Below are 15,459 nucleotides of genomic sequence, written 5' to 3' on the forward strand. Positions count from 1 at the left end.
GTGATGAAACACATCAGTGCAAATTTATAAAAATCGGTATTTCATGGGTTGAAAATGGTTCAACACGCCATCTACTGTTTTAAATCAGCCCTGAACCTCACAAGGCCGATGCTGACATAGAATCAACCGTTTGGTGCTTATCTACATCGTGAGATTTATATAAAAAAAGAATGTTAACGCCCTACAGCACAGGTACCACACAGAAACTCTTACAAAGGGCCATGATTGAGCTTCTGGTGACGGTCCAAGCTCCAGTGCAGACACGGAGAGTCCGACAGCAGCGACTACCAGCTATACATCGCTGTTCACGCCACACTGAGCGGTGGTCAATTGGTGTCCCCTTACTTCCTGTGTCACACACTACGTAGCCACCAGGCCGCGCCCCCTACAGTCGTTGTCCTGTACAGTAACTGCATTATTTAAATATGCTGGGAGGGAGGGAGGGTGTGTAGTTACTCTTTAATGGACCTTGTGGTGTCAACTAGTGTTTCCAAGGTCAAGAATTAGCTTAACTTATCTTTCAGTTTTTATTAAAAAGCCAGATATTTTATGGCGAGTTGATAGTACTGATCATTTAACCAGGAGAGTTTGTCTTCTTTCATTCCTCCTGTTCATACTGACCATTAGAAGATCCCTTCATGATGCACTTACAGTGTAAGTGATGGAGGACAAAATCCACAGTCCTCCTTCTGTGCAAAAATGTATTTAAAAGTTTATCTGAAGCTAATATGAAGCTTCAGCGTCCAAATGAGTCAAATCAAGTAGATATCTTTCAATGTTACAGTCTTTTTAGTGCCAAAGTTCCTCTTTTTGTTACTATACTTCCACCGAAAGAGGGAGTTTGATGCTAAAAAGACTGTAAATGTGTCAGATATCCACTTGATATGACTAACTCAGACTGCTGAAGCCTCATATAAGCTGCACATCAACTTTTAAATGTCTGTGTAGACACACTGTGGATTTTGTCCTCCATCACTTACATTGAAAGCACATTTGAAGGATCTTTTAACATCCAGTATGAACAGGAGGAATGATTACAGCCTCTTTCACTGTTCATATGGACACCTGACTGCTGTTTTGAGACACACTTGAAAAACTGTCAACCTAACCTTTAAGTTGCTCAGACACAATAATCAGCCTTTTTTCACGGCCAGAAACTGTGACGTTTACGCTCACACTGAATGTAAGCAGGGAACCTCCGGTCAGTTTTGTCCAGTGACAAGTTTATTTAAACAAAACCTCAACAATGTTGACAAAAAGACAGAAAGGCAGCGTTACTTTGTGCAGTACAACTATGAACGGAAAAGTACGAAGAAAAAGAAAAATACGGAGCCGCAGATATCCGGGTGATGCAGACAATACGATCTGTCAGGTTTATATCACGGCGGTCTCAGTCAAGACTACAGTTATAGACACAATATGTAAAATATAAAACAATAACATTAAAACAAGCTCACTACAGTTTATAAGGCATCTTTGGACAGCAGCCATGTTGGGAAATCAGACTGTGGAGCTGCTGGAACTGCAGAACAAAATTTCTGACCTGCCAGAAATCTGATCGATCGGCCGATATCCAGATCGTTGATCGTTCAGGTGATTAATTAGATGTCATAACCTCAAACTGCATTTCAAACAGATCTGGTAGAAATTTGGGCCGATTCTATAATAAGTCGGGGGGCAACGAATTCAGGGTTCAAATCTGACTAAATCTGTACAGTATCGACCCGGATTAACATCGTCTATGAGACATGAAGCGAGACTTTAATATCCTGCTTCAGGTTCTCTTCTAACGGTTGTTTTTTTCCGATCAATCCATTAGTCATTTGGTCTTTAAAATGACAGAAAATGGTGAAAAAAGTCAATCCCTCTTTCTCAAGAATCAACTTAAAATGTCTTGTTTTGTCCAAAATCCAAAGACATTCAGTTTACTGTCACAGAGGACAAAAGAAACCAGAAAATATTCACATTTAAGAAGCTTGAATCAGAGAATTTGGGCATTTTTTTCTTAAGAAAATGACTCAAATGATTATTTTGATCATCAAAATAGTCGGTGATTAATTTTCTCAGTCGACTAATCGATTAATCGTCCAATTATTGCAGCTTTAGTTGGAAGTTGAACTCAAAAACTCAATATTTTGAATTTCCAAGTAGGAAAATTTGTTTCCTGGAAATATCTGATCACATTTGAATTCAGGTCATTGCAGCTCCAGCTCTTTTCATGCTCTATCATTTCCCCCTTTCATTCTCTCCGCGCATTCCACCTCCTTTCATCTCACGCCTGCCAGCGACCTGCTGACCTTTACCACTAAGTAACCTTCCTTTTTGAAGGGAAAGCGAGAGAGCGGGAGCAGCGCAGGAGAGGCATGAGGGGGGGGGACGAGACTCGCTGAGGGTTTCGGGTCGCTTCCCTGCCGTCTCTCTGGCTCGTCGCCACGCTGCCTCGTGCCCAAAGAGGCTGAGGCACGTCCTGCTTTTTAATCAGAGCGGCGGGATGAATAGACGCCGATGGGGAGGGTGGGGTTTGGGGGGGGGGTTGAGGAGGAGGCCGGCGAACTTGGCAAAACACAAGACGTTTAGATGACACCGAGGGGCATAAAGACACCACTGGGCCGATCGCTCTCCTTTATATGTTTGATCTGGCAGGGTTTAGGTTTTTTCGGAGGGGTGGAGGGGGATTCACTCTGGCAGAGCAGGAAGGAAGGGAAGTTTTAAACACTGAAATTCAAAGTGCGTCTCGCAGTTCAGCAGAGAGAGGAGAGATGTTAGGATGGAGGGAGCCGGGAGGAGTGAACTGAATCTTATGGATTGTCTCAAGGCCTTGCGGACAGAGATGACTCTTCTATCTCATTCTGGAAATATCGTCTCCCCAAAATCTGAAGGGCAGAAGTTTGACTTCCTGAGCTGAAAGTGGAGGTACGACGCACAAGAGGAGAACTTTCTGTTTTACTTTGGTGTCTTACTGAGCTGGTATGTGACCTGTGATGAGGACAGAAATCAAAATTTTCTATTTGACATGACAGGTTGGAGGTAGGGCTGCAACTAACAGCTGTTTTCATTACCAATCAATCTGTTTGATTGTTTTCTCGATGAATGAATTCGTTGTTTTGGGCACAAAATGGTGAAAAATGTTGATCACTGTTGTCTTGTTTTGTACACAAGCCAAAAATAGTCAGTTTACACGTTTAAGAAGCTGGAAACCAAAGAATTTTTGCATTTTTTCTTAAGAAAAATCTCTCAAAACGATTAATCGATTCTCTCCTGAACTGTAGGAGATCCCCTTGTCGGAGATCCTGCAGGTGGAGCCGGCGCAGGACTTTGGCAGCCTGGCTCAGGGCAGCAACCCGCACTGCTTCGAGGTGATCACGGCCAACATGGTGTACTATGTCGGGGAGGACAACGGCGGCCTGTACCACAACCCAGTCCTGGCGGCGTCCGGTGTGGGGCGGGACGTGGGCCAGAGCTGGGAGAAGGCCATCCGGCAGGCGATGATGCCCGTCACACCCAAGGCCAGCGTCGGCACCGGGCCCGGCCAGGGGAAGGACCACAGTGAGTAACGGCTGCTTTAATCCAACTTCATGTTGTCTTCAGTGTAAAAATATAAAAGTAAATGAAAAGTAGTCAAAACATAGCTGATGGTTATCATTGTTTTTGATGATTTTCACCTGAATTTTATTTTTCCAGACATCAAAAAGTAGTGTTGTCACTGTTCACTGTTCTGTTGGTTTGGTCTAACAATTATTTTCATTATCAATTAATCTGCTGATTATTTTCTCAATTAATCGTTTGGTCTATAAAATGTCAGAATGACCAATTAACATTAGTTAGTTTAGCGTAATTACTACATCAGAGCTGCAATGATTAGTCTCTTAATCGATTAGTTGCCAACTATTAAACTAATCACCAACTATTCTGATAATCGATTAATCATTTTGAGTCGTTTTCCAGCTTCTCAAATGTAAATATTTTCTGGTTTCTCTGACAGTAAACTGAATATCTTTGGGTTGTGGACAAAACGAGACATTTGAGGACGCTATCTTGGACTTTTTAAAAATTTTCTGACATTTTATGCACCGAGCAACTAATCGATTAATCGAGATCATCGACAGATTAATCAATAATGAAAACAATTGTTAGTTGCGGCGCTAAACTACATGAATACTACCAACTGAAACACCCACCATGTGTACGTATATATACCGTATGAGCCCAAAGGTTTGAAAATGTGAGGCTCGTATTATATTCGATGACTAGACACAGACGTTCTGTTTGAATGAAGAGAGCAGTCATGAGAGAGTGTTGCATTATGGGTTGTTTGTAGCCTTAATGTTGCTATGCTAGCGAGTTTCTCCCACTCTGTTTGTAGCGAGTCTGTTAGAGTCAGTCAAAGTCAGTCAAAAACGACAACTTAACTGCAGAAACATAACGAGGATTTAAATCATCTGTCAAACAGAATTACTGCTCTCATAGATCGAGATTTACTTCAATGGCTTTAGTTCACTTTTCCGTGAGAAAAAGGCTTCAAAGACGTGAACTCTCTTCTTCATGGATTAATAGAATCTCAGGGAAACTTCCCCAACAGGACGAGCGTGAAAGTGTGTTGTTGACAAAGCTGCAGCTGTTGTAAAAAGGGGGTGATCTTATATTTGGGACAATACGGTAAATAAATAAGTCATACCTACATTATCATTATCAAAATATTGTCATGTATGTTTAATACATAATTTGGCTCCTACGACTGTTCTGTTCAGAGGTTACAGATCGTGATGCTACAGATGTTTTCTAGCAACCAGATGTAGTAAACCACTAATTTAACAGTCGTTACCAAGAACTTAACGTACAAACTTGGTAATGGATCTATGAATATCTACTGTATATCTACATATATCTTTATTAATATCTTGTATGTAACCAAAGGCAGATGTTCATTCTAATCAGGAAGCTCCACCTTTTGAGCGTAGCAGAGGAATTGAACTTGCGACCTTGTTAATTTTACTGCACGTCTTTAACCTTTGACACGGTAATGGAGTCGTACCTCAAATCAGATTAGACTCTGATATGGTTATTTTTTTAATGTTTTAATGGTAGTAATATATACTAAATATTATTTCAGGAGACTGAAACTGTTATACAACCACCTCAAAACACACACACACACACACACACACACACACACACACACACACACACACGCACACACACACACACACACGCACACATTTTAACATGATTGAAAGGATTTCAGAGGATTTTCCGCTTCATCTCGCTCTGATTCATCTCAGGTTAAAGTGACTTTTTTTTTTTTTGTATGAAAATAGGAGTTTTAAGTTGCATCCCAGAATTAGATCTCCGCTACTAAATGACTAAATGGACCTCGTGGCATAAAAAAAAAAAGCCTCCATTAACTTTATTGTTATAAAACAGTTATACTTTAGAGAGAGAGAGAGAGAGAGAGAGAGAGAGAGATGCAGTCAGCTGTGTTTTCCACCTGTTGAGTAATTAATGCCGAGCTTCAGTTTCTTTCCAAAAATTGATGTTTTGTAATGCAATTAAATTATAGCAGCAGACATCAATAAGGTAATGGGCAGATTATGTAACAAGGCTTTTTGTATTTTTTTTATCATCTCAATACAATAATGTGCCTTTCAGATGGCAACGATACATAAATAAAAAAACAAAAAAATGAAAAAACCATACAGTAAAATCAGGCAAATGTTAAAAAATACGTTATCAAAACCAAAGCAGCTCTGATACAGATACTGTGGTGTCAATAAAGTTACATAAACTCTGGTCTAATAGTGATTAGGAGACACGCAAACCTTGAGGCTGCGTTCACAGCCGGCGCGTTGTTTATCTGAAGTCAGCAGAGTTTAGTTTCAATCTACAGAGACACAAAGGGTTCAATATTAACTGAATAAATAAGACATCATGAAATAAATACAGCACTCTTCAATAAATACAAACTAAATATGTGATATAACCAGCGGTGGAAGTAAAAGTAGAAATACCACAATGAAAAAATACTCAATTACAAGTTAAAGTCCTGCATTGAAAATCTTATTTAAGTAAAACTACATAAGTATTGTCTGCAATATGTACTTAAAGTAAAAAAAAGTAAAAGTACTCATTATGCAAAATGGTCCAATTTAGATTGTTATATTTATCATACATGCACAGTTTGACACACATACTCATTCAAGGGTTTTTCTTTTATTTTTGTACTATTTTCTACATTGTAGAATAAAACTGAAGACATCAAAACTATGAAATAACACATATAGAATGACAAACATGAGCAGGTCAGAAAATATCTGATCAAACAGAAAACAGGCTTAATTTGAATTGTAGAATTATAGAGGATATACACTGCACATTTCCAGGTCTGTATTTATATTCTGGGGCTCTACTGGAATATCTTTGCATAATTTACAGTGAAAAACTCCTTATTTATCTTATACTGGCGCCTTAATGCAGCATCTTGGCTGAGCTTTTGTCTGAAACAGGCTGTTTTAGCTCCTCCTATAAGTAGTTGGAGGTGAGCTGGTCGTCTGCAGCTCTTCATCTGACGTCTCACTGTGGCTGCAGGGACGAAGAGTACAAACAGAAACGTTGTTTATAACTGATTCGATGACCAAATAGCTTCAAATATCAACAGATCTTGCTGTATCAAATTGTTTTTATTGAAGAATAACGATGATCTACTAATTCGGTTATAAATATGTTTCAAAAAAGACATCTCCAGTTTTGTCATTTAAAAGCTTTTTAATGCGAAGCAGCAAAAGCAGGAAGGAGGCTGCGTTCACAGCCGGCGCGTTGTGGTTTGTTTATCTGCAGTCAGCAGAGTTTAGTGCTTTAGTTTCAATCTACAGAGACACAAAGGGTTCAAGACATCATGAAATAAGTACAGCACTCTTCAATAAATACAAACTAAAATATGTTATAAAACCAATATTTAACGAAGATCCGCTAATTCAGTTATAAACACGTTTAAAAAAAAAAACGTCTCCAGTTTTGTCATTTAAAAGCAAAAGCAGGAAGGAGGCTGTTAGACTGATATCTGACAAGTACAAACAGGAGAGAAACTAAACTTCAAACCACAGAGATTCAGTTAGAAGCTACAAAAGAACCGAGAGCTGAACACACACACACACACACACACACACACACACACAGCTCAGGAGGCCACGTAAACAAACCATGAAACGATAGTAGCTAAGATTTCACTACTCTTTATGGTTCTTTACTGGAAATGTCAACTTCTGAAATACATCCGTACGTGTCGGAGCCAAAATCAGATCTGAAATAAGAGAATAGACGACGCGAACGACACATGAATAAACCTGAGCTCATCAGCGAGGCGCAAACAAAAGAGCAGGTTGAAGCCCTGGTTTTTGACTTGAAGGGAGTGTTTCTACATAGGTTCACCTCAAGTTTCAGAACTTTGAACATGTTTAACATAAATATCAGACATCTAAACGGTGTATAAATAACAGAAAACCAGAAAAAGCCTTTCACTGCGGATCCGAACTTCCCATTGTTTAAAATTTTATCAATAAAGTTACATAAACTCTCTGAATGATGACCTAACCGGTGACCTAAATATCAACCTGCTGCCTTCCTACAGCAGACTGCAGGTATCGATCACGGGGGGGGGGGATGACCCAATCAAACCCCAGCCAGCAATCAGAAATCAATATCAGCTCATCAGTGGAAATTCACTCGCAGGCAGCGTCTGCAGCGGCGGGTTTCCTCTACGCCGAATGTCAGGCTGAACTAACACAGCATGCAACAGTTTGTGACGCTTTTGAGGGAGATTACGTCATTTCTATTTATTTGCACATGTACTTAAAAGCAAAAAAAAAAAAAAGGAGGAGACGAGAAATAAAGGCTTTAATTAGTGTGAAATCTGGAAAAAATGGTTTGGTTTATTGTGATCCCAGCTGGAAACATCCTCGCTCTTCTTTCATCACGTATTGAACAAACAAATCTGTCGGTTTGATCTCCTCTGTCACCTCTTTCTTTAATAAACAAGGAAACGTAGGAAATGAGAGTTTAATGATTTCGGGGTGGGGGTGGGGGTTAGAAAAATGAAACCCCCACATGTCTCCAGAGTGAGATAGTTATGTGTTACGGTTTCTGTGTTTATATTCTGTATATGTTGTCTTGTGTCTCCTCAGAGGAACTCTCCATCAGCATATCAGTGTCCAACTCCCAGATACAAGAAAACGTGGTAAGTTATCAACACTTCCAACACATTTCTGAAGCTTAAAGGATGATGAAGGGATCTTCTGATGCTCAGTATGAACGGGAAGAACGATTACAGCAAGAAAAACATGTTTCACTGTTCATTTGAGAACTTGACTGTTTTTAAGACAGACCTGAAAAACTGTGAACTTGTCCTTTAACATGTCAACACACTGTATGTACACTTAGCATGTTGGCATAGCATTTAGCGTGTTAGGATGCTATATCAGCATTAATCTCAAAGTACAGCTGAAGCTGATGGGAATTCAGTCAGTTTTAGAGGTATGTCATGAACTGTTGGACAAATCAAAATTCTTCTGGGACCATGAATGTCTTAATTTACTGGAAATCCATCCAATAGTTGTAGAGATTGTTAACTGAACAACGTGGTGGACCGACAGACCCACACTGAAATCCAACATAGCTTAGCTGCTAGCGTGTCAACAAGAATTTATTTTCTCTTCCATTTACCCCCACACTCTGCTATATTATGTGATATTTGTCACTTCATTGATACACAAAACATGCTTCATTTTCAGCTATCAAAGAACATATACTGTATAGTGTCACTAATTTGATCTCTTTTCTTCTTCAGGATATCAGTTCAGTGTATCAGATCTTTGCTGACGAGGTTCTCGGATCCGGACAGTTTGGGATCGTCTACGGAGGTGAGACTGGTGTCAGAGAACCAAAACCAGTGTGGCAGCACTTATAAATGAATTATAGATGATGAAAACTGCTGAAGTTGTGGGTCATCACTGTGTCTCCCTTCATTTCTGCCATTTTCTGCTCATTCTCTTTCATTTTAGCTGAATTAAAGAAAAAAGTTGATCTGTTCTCCCTCGTCCTCCGTAGGTAAACACAGAAAGACCGGCAGAGACGTGGCGATCAAAATCATTGACAAAATGAGGTTTCCCACCAAGCAGGAGAGCCAGCTGAGGAACGAGGTAGCCATCCTCCAGGTACGACTTCACAGATCAAGATAGCTTTGAATAAAGTGATATCAAACCTGATCATAAAGGGGGTAAACGAGCTGTACGCGCTCCTATGTGTTCAGCTTTTAACGTTCCCGTCTTGCGTCTGACAGAACCTCCACCACCCCGGGATCGTTAACCTGGAGTGCATGTTCGAGACCCCTGAGCAGGTGTTCGTCGTCATGGAGAAGCTTCACGGCGACATGTTGGAGATGATTTTATCAAGCGAGAGGAGCCGGCTCCCTGAACGCCTCACCAAGTTCCTGGTCACACAGGTCAGTGACGACCAGGAACTTCTGAACGATGGCGGCCACATTTGATTTGCCGTTTTCATCCCATAAGTTTGGTTTTACGACACATTTAATGTTTTTGTTCAGTCTCATCAGTCTCATTTCCAGCAGCTAACAAGCTCTGATAGACACACTGTACACTACCTGCTCAGCACCAAACGACAGACAGACAAAGTTAGAGACTAGCTGGTGAAGAAAGTGGATCATCTAGCAGCTAGAGAGCCAGATATTTTTCTCAGGAGTTGGTGGGGACCAAACCAGAGCTAAAAGGAGAGTGAATATTGAACTTACATTCAATGGGTGGACTCAAACACAACTCCAGTGGGATAATAATGTTGCTCTCAGTCTGCTGAATGTGTAAACAGACACATTTATAAGGTGATAATATGTGAGATGATTCCAGTGGCCCCAAGTGGCCAAAAAAATGTATTAATACAGTTGTAAACATGGTGTTTTAGATACAAAATGCAGCATGACTTTTTATCCACAAGGCCCATTTATCAAATTTGTTCAGAAGATGATTTTGATGCAAAGTTCAACACAAATTGGACAGTTTTTAGGGAACAGCAGCGTTGTTTTTAAAGTCTTTCGAAGCAAAGACCAATGAAAGGTTATTCAAGCGATGCATTAGTCTGAGCAGCTGTAGGAAGGACTCATTATGACGTCTGAGTGAAGGAAAGATCTGTCAGTATTATATCAGTTTGCATGTTTTGTGTCCACAGATCCTGGTGGCCCTCAGACATCTTCACTTCAAGAACATCGTCCACTGTGATCTGAAGCCCGAGAACGTTCTCCTGGCCTCAGCAGAACCCTTCCCTCAGGTTAGAACAAATCATCTTCATCATCATCTGAGCTCATCAGGAAAAAAAACATCTTTTACAACTTAATTAGTGAAATGTAGTCCCACTCTGAAGGAAGTATCAACCTCTCTCTTCCTCAAGGTGAAGCTGTGTGACTTTGGCTTCGCTCGTATCATCGGGGAGAAGTCCTTCCGTCGCTCTGTCGTCGGCACTCCGGCGTATTTGGCGCCTGAGGTTCTCCGCAGCAAAGGCTACAACCGTTCTCTGGACATGTGGTCGGTCGGTGTCATCATCTACGTCAGTCTGAGCGGGACGTTTCCCTTCAACGAGGACGAAGACATCAACGACCAGATCCAGAACGCTGCCTTCATGTACCCTGCCAACCCCTGGAAGGAGATCTCAGAGGAGGGTAAAGAAACCGTCATGTCTGCTGCGTTCAAGGACCAAATCTGGTGTTTAAAATATCAAACTGAGACGTAAAGATACCAGAGCTGAAATTATTATTATGTCAATAAGCAGTTTTAGGCAAAGTAAATGCAAGGACTGACTAATTAATGCAAAAACATCTGAGGTTTGTAGTGCTGGAGAGAAAATAAATTCATCAACATGAGACCAAAACAAGTTGTAGATGTGAGAAAAGTTAACTGGAAATCAGATTTACAGCAACGCTGAGCCTACATCTTATATTATTTTAAACAATAGTTATTTATTTAAAAATAATTAATGTTATTTCTGTAATTAAAAGATGAACAACAAGCATATTTAAATGTCATGGTAACCTTTTTTATGAGGCAAAGCTGTATTTTTAAGACGCTAATGTGATTTAAGATCCTACATTTTCCAATTTTGTGGATATTTTGGTTCAGTCTTGTTTCATAAAATTTAATTGAATCAGCTGTCTTAACTCTCAGTGGTTTGGAGAAGAAGTTTATAAAAGGCTAAATACAGTATAGTATATGATTAACACTTGACACACTTTAAGGTAACAGCTGCATGTTTATCATTTTCACAGTCTTATATCTTTAAAACATGTTTTATTTGAGCAGTTAATTATTTCTCTCTGAAAATGAAACAGACACGGTTGCTAAATCACATTTCTGTAATTCTACATTAAATGAACTGAGATGTTTTGGTATAATGTGAATGTTTTAATAGGGATAAGTGACGTGGAACCTAAATGACTACAGAAACTTTGATTTTAAATCTGTGGTTACCTTTAATTTCCTGACAGCAGGGAGACAGTTCGTTACTGGTCTGAGTGGGACACCACTGGGCGAAACTGTTGTCATGACTGAACGGAAAAACATGAGACTTAAAGCTGACAGTATTTGTTTGTTCTTCTCCACAGCGACAGACCTGATTAATAACCTGCTGCAGGTGAAGATGAGGAAGCGCTACAGTGTGGACAAGTCACTGAGCCATCCCTGGCTGCAGGTAACCAGACTGGTTCTTACTGTCAGAACCATTAGATACACTGCAGCAGGACAGACACTCAAATCTGAAAACCAGTGGTGCTGGAAAGGTTTTGAAGTGAAGGTTCAGCTGACGAGAATCATGAATGTCTCGATCCATCTCATAGTCAAACAGAAGTATTGGAAGAAAACCCACACAGCCATCTTCAAAGCTGCGAACATGGCTAAAAATGCCGTCACATGACATTTCTGACTGTTTTTCGATTTTTCTTTACCATAAAACTAAATTCAAGAGCAGACAGAAGGCTGATGCACATCAAAGGTTTTTCTACAAAGTCTTACACTTATGCAGAGAAAGAAATTCACATTTTTTTCAAAGTGATTCTTTCTGAAACTTTGGGTGAAGACGAGCTGGGAATCGAGCGGCTATATTGTCTTTCTGTGGAAACCTGTCTGAGAAAAACAACTGAACTGATCCTGATCTGACCTATTTTATCCAAGATAAGCTGTAATCGTGTAGCGTTTGGTCGTGTTGCTGTGCTACTTAGTGAAAAAACTGAAGGAACGTCACTGATTAATCTGTTGATTATATTCTCGATTAATCCATTAGTTGTTTTGTCTATAAAATGTCAGAAAATGATGAAAAATGTTGATCACTGTTTCCTAAAGCCTGAGGTGACGTCCTCAAATGTCTCGTTTTGTCCTCAACCCAAAGATATTCAGTTTACTGTCATAAAAGACTAAAGAAACCAGAAAATATTCACATTTGAAAAGCTGGGAGCTGAAAATTTGGAAATTTTCTTCTTAAAAGAATGACTCAAAACTATTAAATGATTATCATGTCTATGCTTATTTTTATTTCTTAGATTTTTTACTGAATGAGTGTCTTCACATGTTTTGAAAGCTGAACTATTCCTTGTATTTCTATACTTGGCAAATAAATGATCCTTAAATCCAAAATATTGGCCGCTCTTATGTTATTAAAGTAGTAATGTTCTCCCCAACACTGCTCTCACAATCTAGTTTACATGGACAAATGCATAACAAGGAGGAAATATCAGAATATCATCTGCATATAGAAACACACTACCTTAGTGCTTAGCTAAACACGTCCTGCAGCGTTCACAGTTTTGAAGTTATCAAATTGCAAAACCTGTATTATTAATTTAACAGCATTTCCTTGGCCGTTTTGTTTACCGTCGTTGTCGTCATCTTGCAGGACTACCAGACCTGGCTGGACCTCAGGGAGTTCGAGACGCGGCGCGGCGAGCGCTACATCACCCACGAAAGCGACGACGCCCGCTGGGAGGAGTACGCCGACGAGAGAGGCCTGCACTACCCCAAACACTTCATCATGTCGCCCAACCTGGACGACATGGAGGAGGACCCCTAGTGGCGTCACAGGGCCAAAATTTCTTACAAAGCAAACCTGAGGAAGTCCCCATGTGGTCGCAGCGGATGCCCTGTAGTCCCTGGAAACTGTCACCGTGGAGACCGTAAGCTCTACGTAATGCGGCGCGGGATGATGTGCGAGGGCGCCGTCGGTCAGGCAGCTGTGTGAGGACACTGTGACAAGCTCACTGCGGCGATAATTCAGGTCCCAGAGAAATTTTTAACACATTTGACCTTTTTCCTATTTCACTGCCTTTTTCTACAAGCCATAACCAACAGACCCTGTGAGATTTGTTCCCAGAATTCAACATTTTGTCTCGTGAATAAACATCTGCACTGCCAGTTAAGCCACAGAAGGGCTAGCTAAAAACCAATCCAGAGAATTAATATTCTTTCAGCTCAAATAGCATATTTTTATTACGTCATTCTTACATAAAGCTGTGTAGAAGAAGAGATGTTAATGTTGTTATGTGACGTTTACTGGAACACAGAAGAAACAAACATGTTATGTCTTGAATATGTACTGAGTATAATTTCTTTAGTTGTTTCTTGTTGGGATGTCTTTGCACTATTGGGAAACTCTTTTAAAAGGGGAATTTTACTGATAATAACTTCTGGTTTGTTCATCTGCAAAAGTAAACTTCATCCTTAAAAGGGGGACATATTCTGCTTTTGTGATATTCTGTTATTTATATATTTTTATGATGTCGGATGTTAAACATGGTCACAGTTCTGACACTCGAAGTAAACATTATGTAGAAATGATGCCTGCAAGTCAAAATCCAGGGCTTCAGCCTGCTCCGAACAAAGTTACCTCTACTTCCTCCTCGTAATTATGTCACCGTCTGGTCTGTAGATTATGTTGCTAAGGTTGTTGCTAAGGCCATAAGTCAGTAAACCAATCAGAACAGAGTGGGCTCATCAGGTGGGGAGTCTTAAAGAGACAGGACCTAAAACGGCCTGTTTCAGACAGAGGCTGAACTGAGGGGCTGCATAAAGGGCCAGTATAAGATAAATAAGGAGTTTTTTAAACTGTAAATCATGCAAAAATATTCCAGTAGAGCCCCAGAATATAAATATAGACCTGGAAATGTGCAGAATATGTCCCCTTTAAGTTTCCAATGATTATGAGAGTTGAGTTGAAGAACTACAAGTCTGAAAGCTGTAAAGATCATTACAAAACATAAAACAAGATTATTGGATATATTAAAAAAAATAAATTGCGCCAACTATATTTTACCACTGGTTGGGCAAAAATGGCTAGTTTGTCCTGAGTGTGGCGTTGCATGCTTACAGTTAGCATGTTAACATATAGAACACTGTTTTGGAGATTCAGGACATATTAGCATTTTCACAGGGTAACATTACTGTGCTAACATGCTAAATGTCAATATGTTAAAGGAATATTTGTCAACCTGCGTCTGGGTCATGTTCATTTTGCACTCGCCACCTTCGTTGTAGAGACTCAGGAAACGTTAGCATTTTCACATGCTAACATGCTTAATCTTATAGGCTAAATGTCAACATGTTACAAGAAAATTTGAATATTTTAATAGCTGTGGCCATTTATTCTAACTTTGTGCACGCCAACTTCTGTTGTAGAAATTCAGGAAACACATTTTAGGCAAATAAACAACAACAACGTTTCAAATACAGCAGTAAACACATATTACATGCTAACAGAGCATTTTGACAAGACTCGACCTCATAAAACACTTTTGCAGAGAAACAAATTCAAGTTATTTTCAGATTGATTCTTTCTGAAACTTTGGGTGAAGACGAGCTGAGAATCGAGCTGCTATATTGTCTTTCTTTGTCTTTCTGTTGAAACCTGCCTGAGAAAAAAAAAAACGACTGAACTGTAGAGCGTCGTTGATCCTGATCTGACTCCAGCCTGAGAATTTATTTCACGTTTTATATTTTTGCTAGAAATGTTGTTTCATGTGGATGATTTTGATGAGGAAATATTAAAGATGAATGGCTCATTTTGGGAAACCAATCATTGTACGTTTCATAATTATTCAGCTGATGTTCTTGTGAAAGTCAGAAACATAACAAATAATTATTATTCCTGCAGATGTTTTCTGTAATTAATACAAATGATGTAAGACATGTGCTTGGGGGAGGAAAATAATTAGAAAAAAATTCATCCTAAACATCATATTTAGATACCAGAAAGTTCGACTTCGAAGGACAGACTAACTGATCACTGATAGAATTTAGGATTAGTAAATTATTACCAGTTTAAAACTGTGTGACATTCATTTAATGTCGGATGGCAGATACAGGAAGATGTGAAAGGCCAGAAATAAAAAAATCACCTCCAACATGTTCAACATCTTCAGGGTCA

The 15,459-nt window shown here is 39.7% G+C and overlaps 1 protein-coding gene across 2 annotated transcripts in view; it reads left to right on the forward strand.

The window, feature by feature from the left end:
- Positions 1-15,108, forward strand: part of LOC137168905 (serine/threonine-protein kinase D3-like) — a 59,584-nt gene extending 44,476 nt beyond the window's left edge. For both annotated transcript variants that reach the window (XM_067571767.1, XM_067571768.1), the window contains exons 11-19: positions 3,270-3,546; positions 8,175-8,227; positions 8,837-8,909; positions 9,097-9,203; positions 9,329-9,490; positions 10,228-10,326; positions 10,447-10,714; positions 11,654-11,739; positions 12,937-15,108. In XM_067571767.1, the coding sequence (XP_067427868.1) occupies positions 3,270-3,546; positions 8,175-8,227; positions 8,837-8,909; positions 9,097-9,203; positions 9,329-9,490; positions 10,228-10,326; positions 10,447-10,714; positions 11,654-11,739; positions 12,937-13,110 (1,299 nt within the window). In that variant the 3' untranslated portion in view covers positions 13,111-15,108. The remainder of the gene's footprint in view (positions 1-3,269; positions 3,547-8,174; positions 8,228-8,836; positions 8,910-9,096; positions 9,204-9,328; positions 9,491-10,227; positions 10,327-10,446; positions 10,715-11,653; positions 11,740-12,936) is intronic.
- The last annotated feature ends 351 nt before the right edge of the window (positions 15,109-15,459 follow it).

Source organism: Thunnus thynnus, chromosome 18 (genome assembly GCF_963924715.1).
Source record: "Thunnus thynnus chromosome 18, fThuThy2.1, whole genome shotgun sequence".
In the NCBI taxonomy this organism is placed as follows: domain Eukaryota; kingdom Metazoa; phylum Chordata; class Actinopteri; order Scombriformes; family Scombridae; genus Thunnus; species Thunnus thynnus.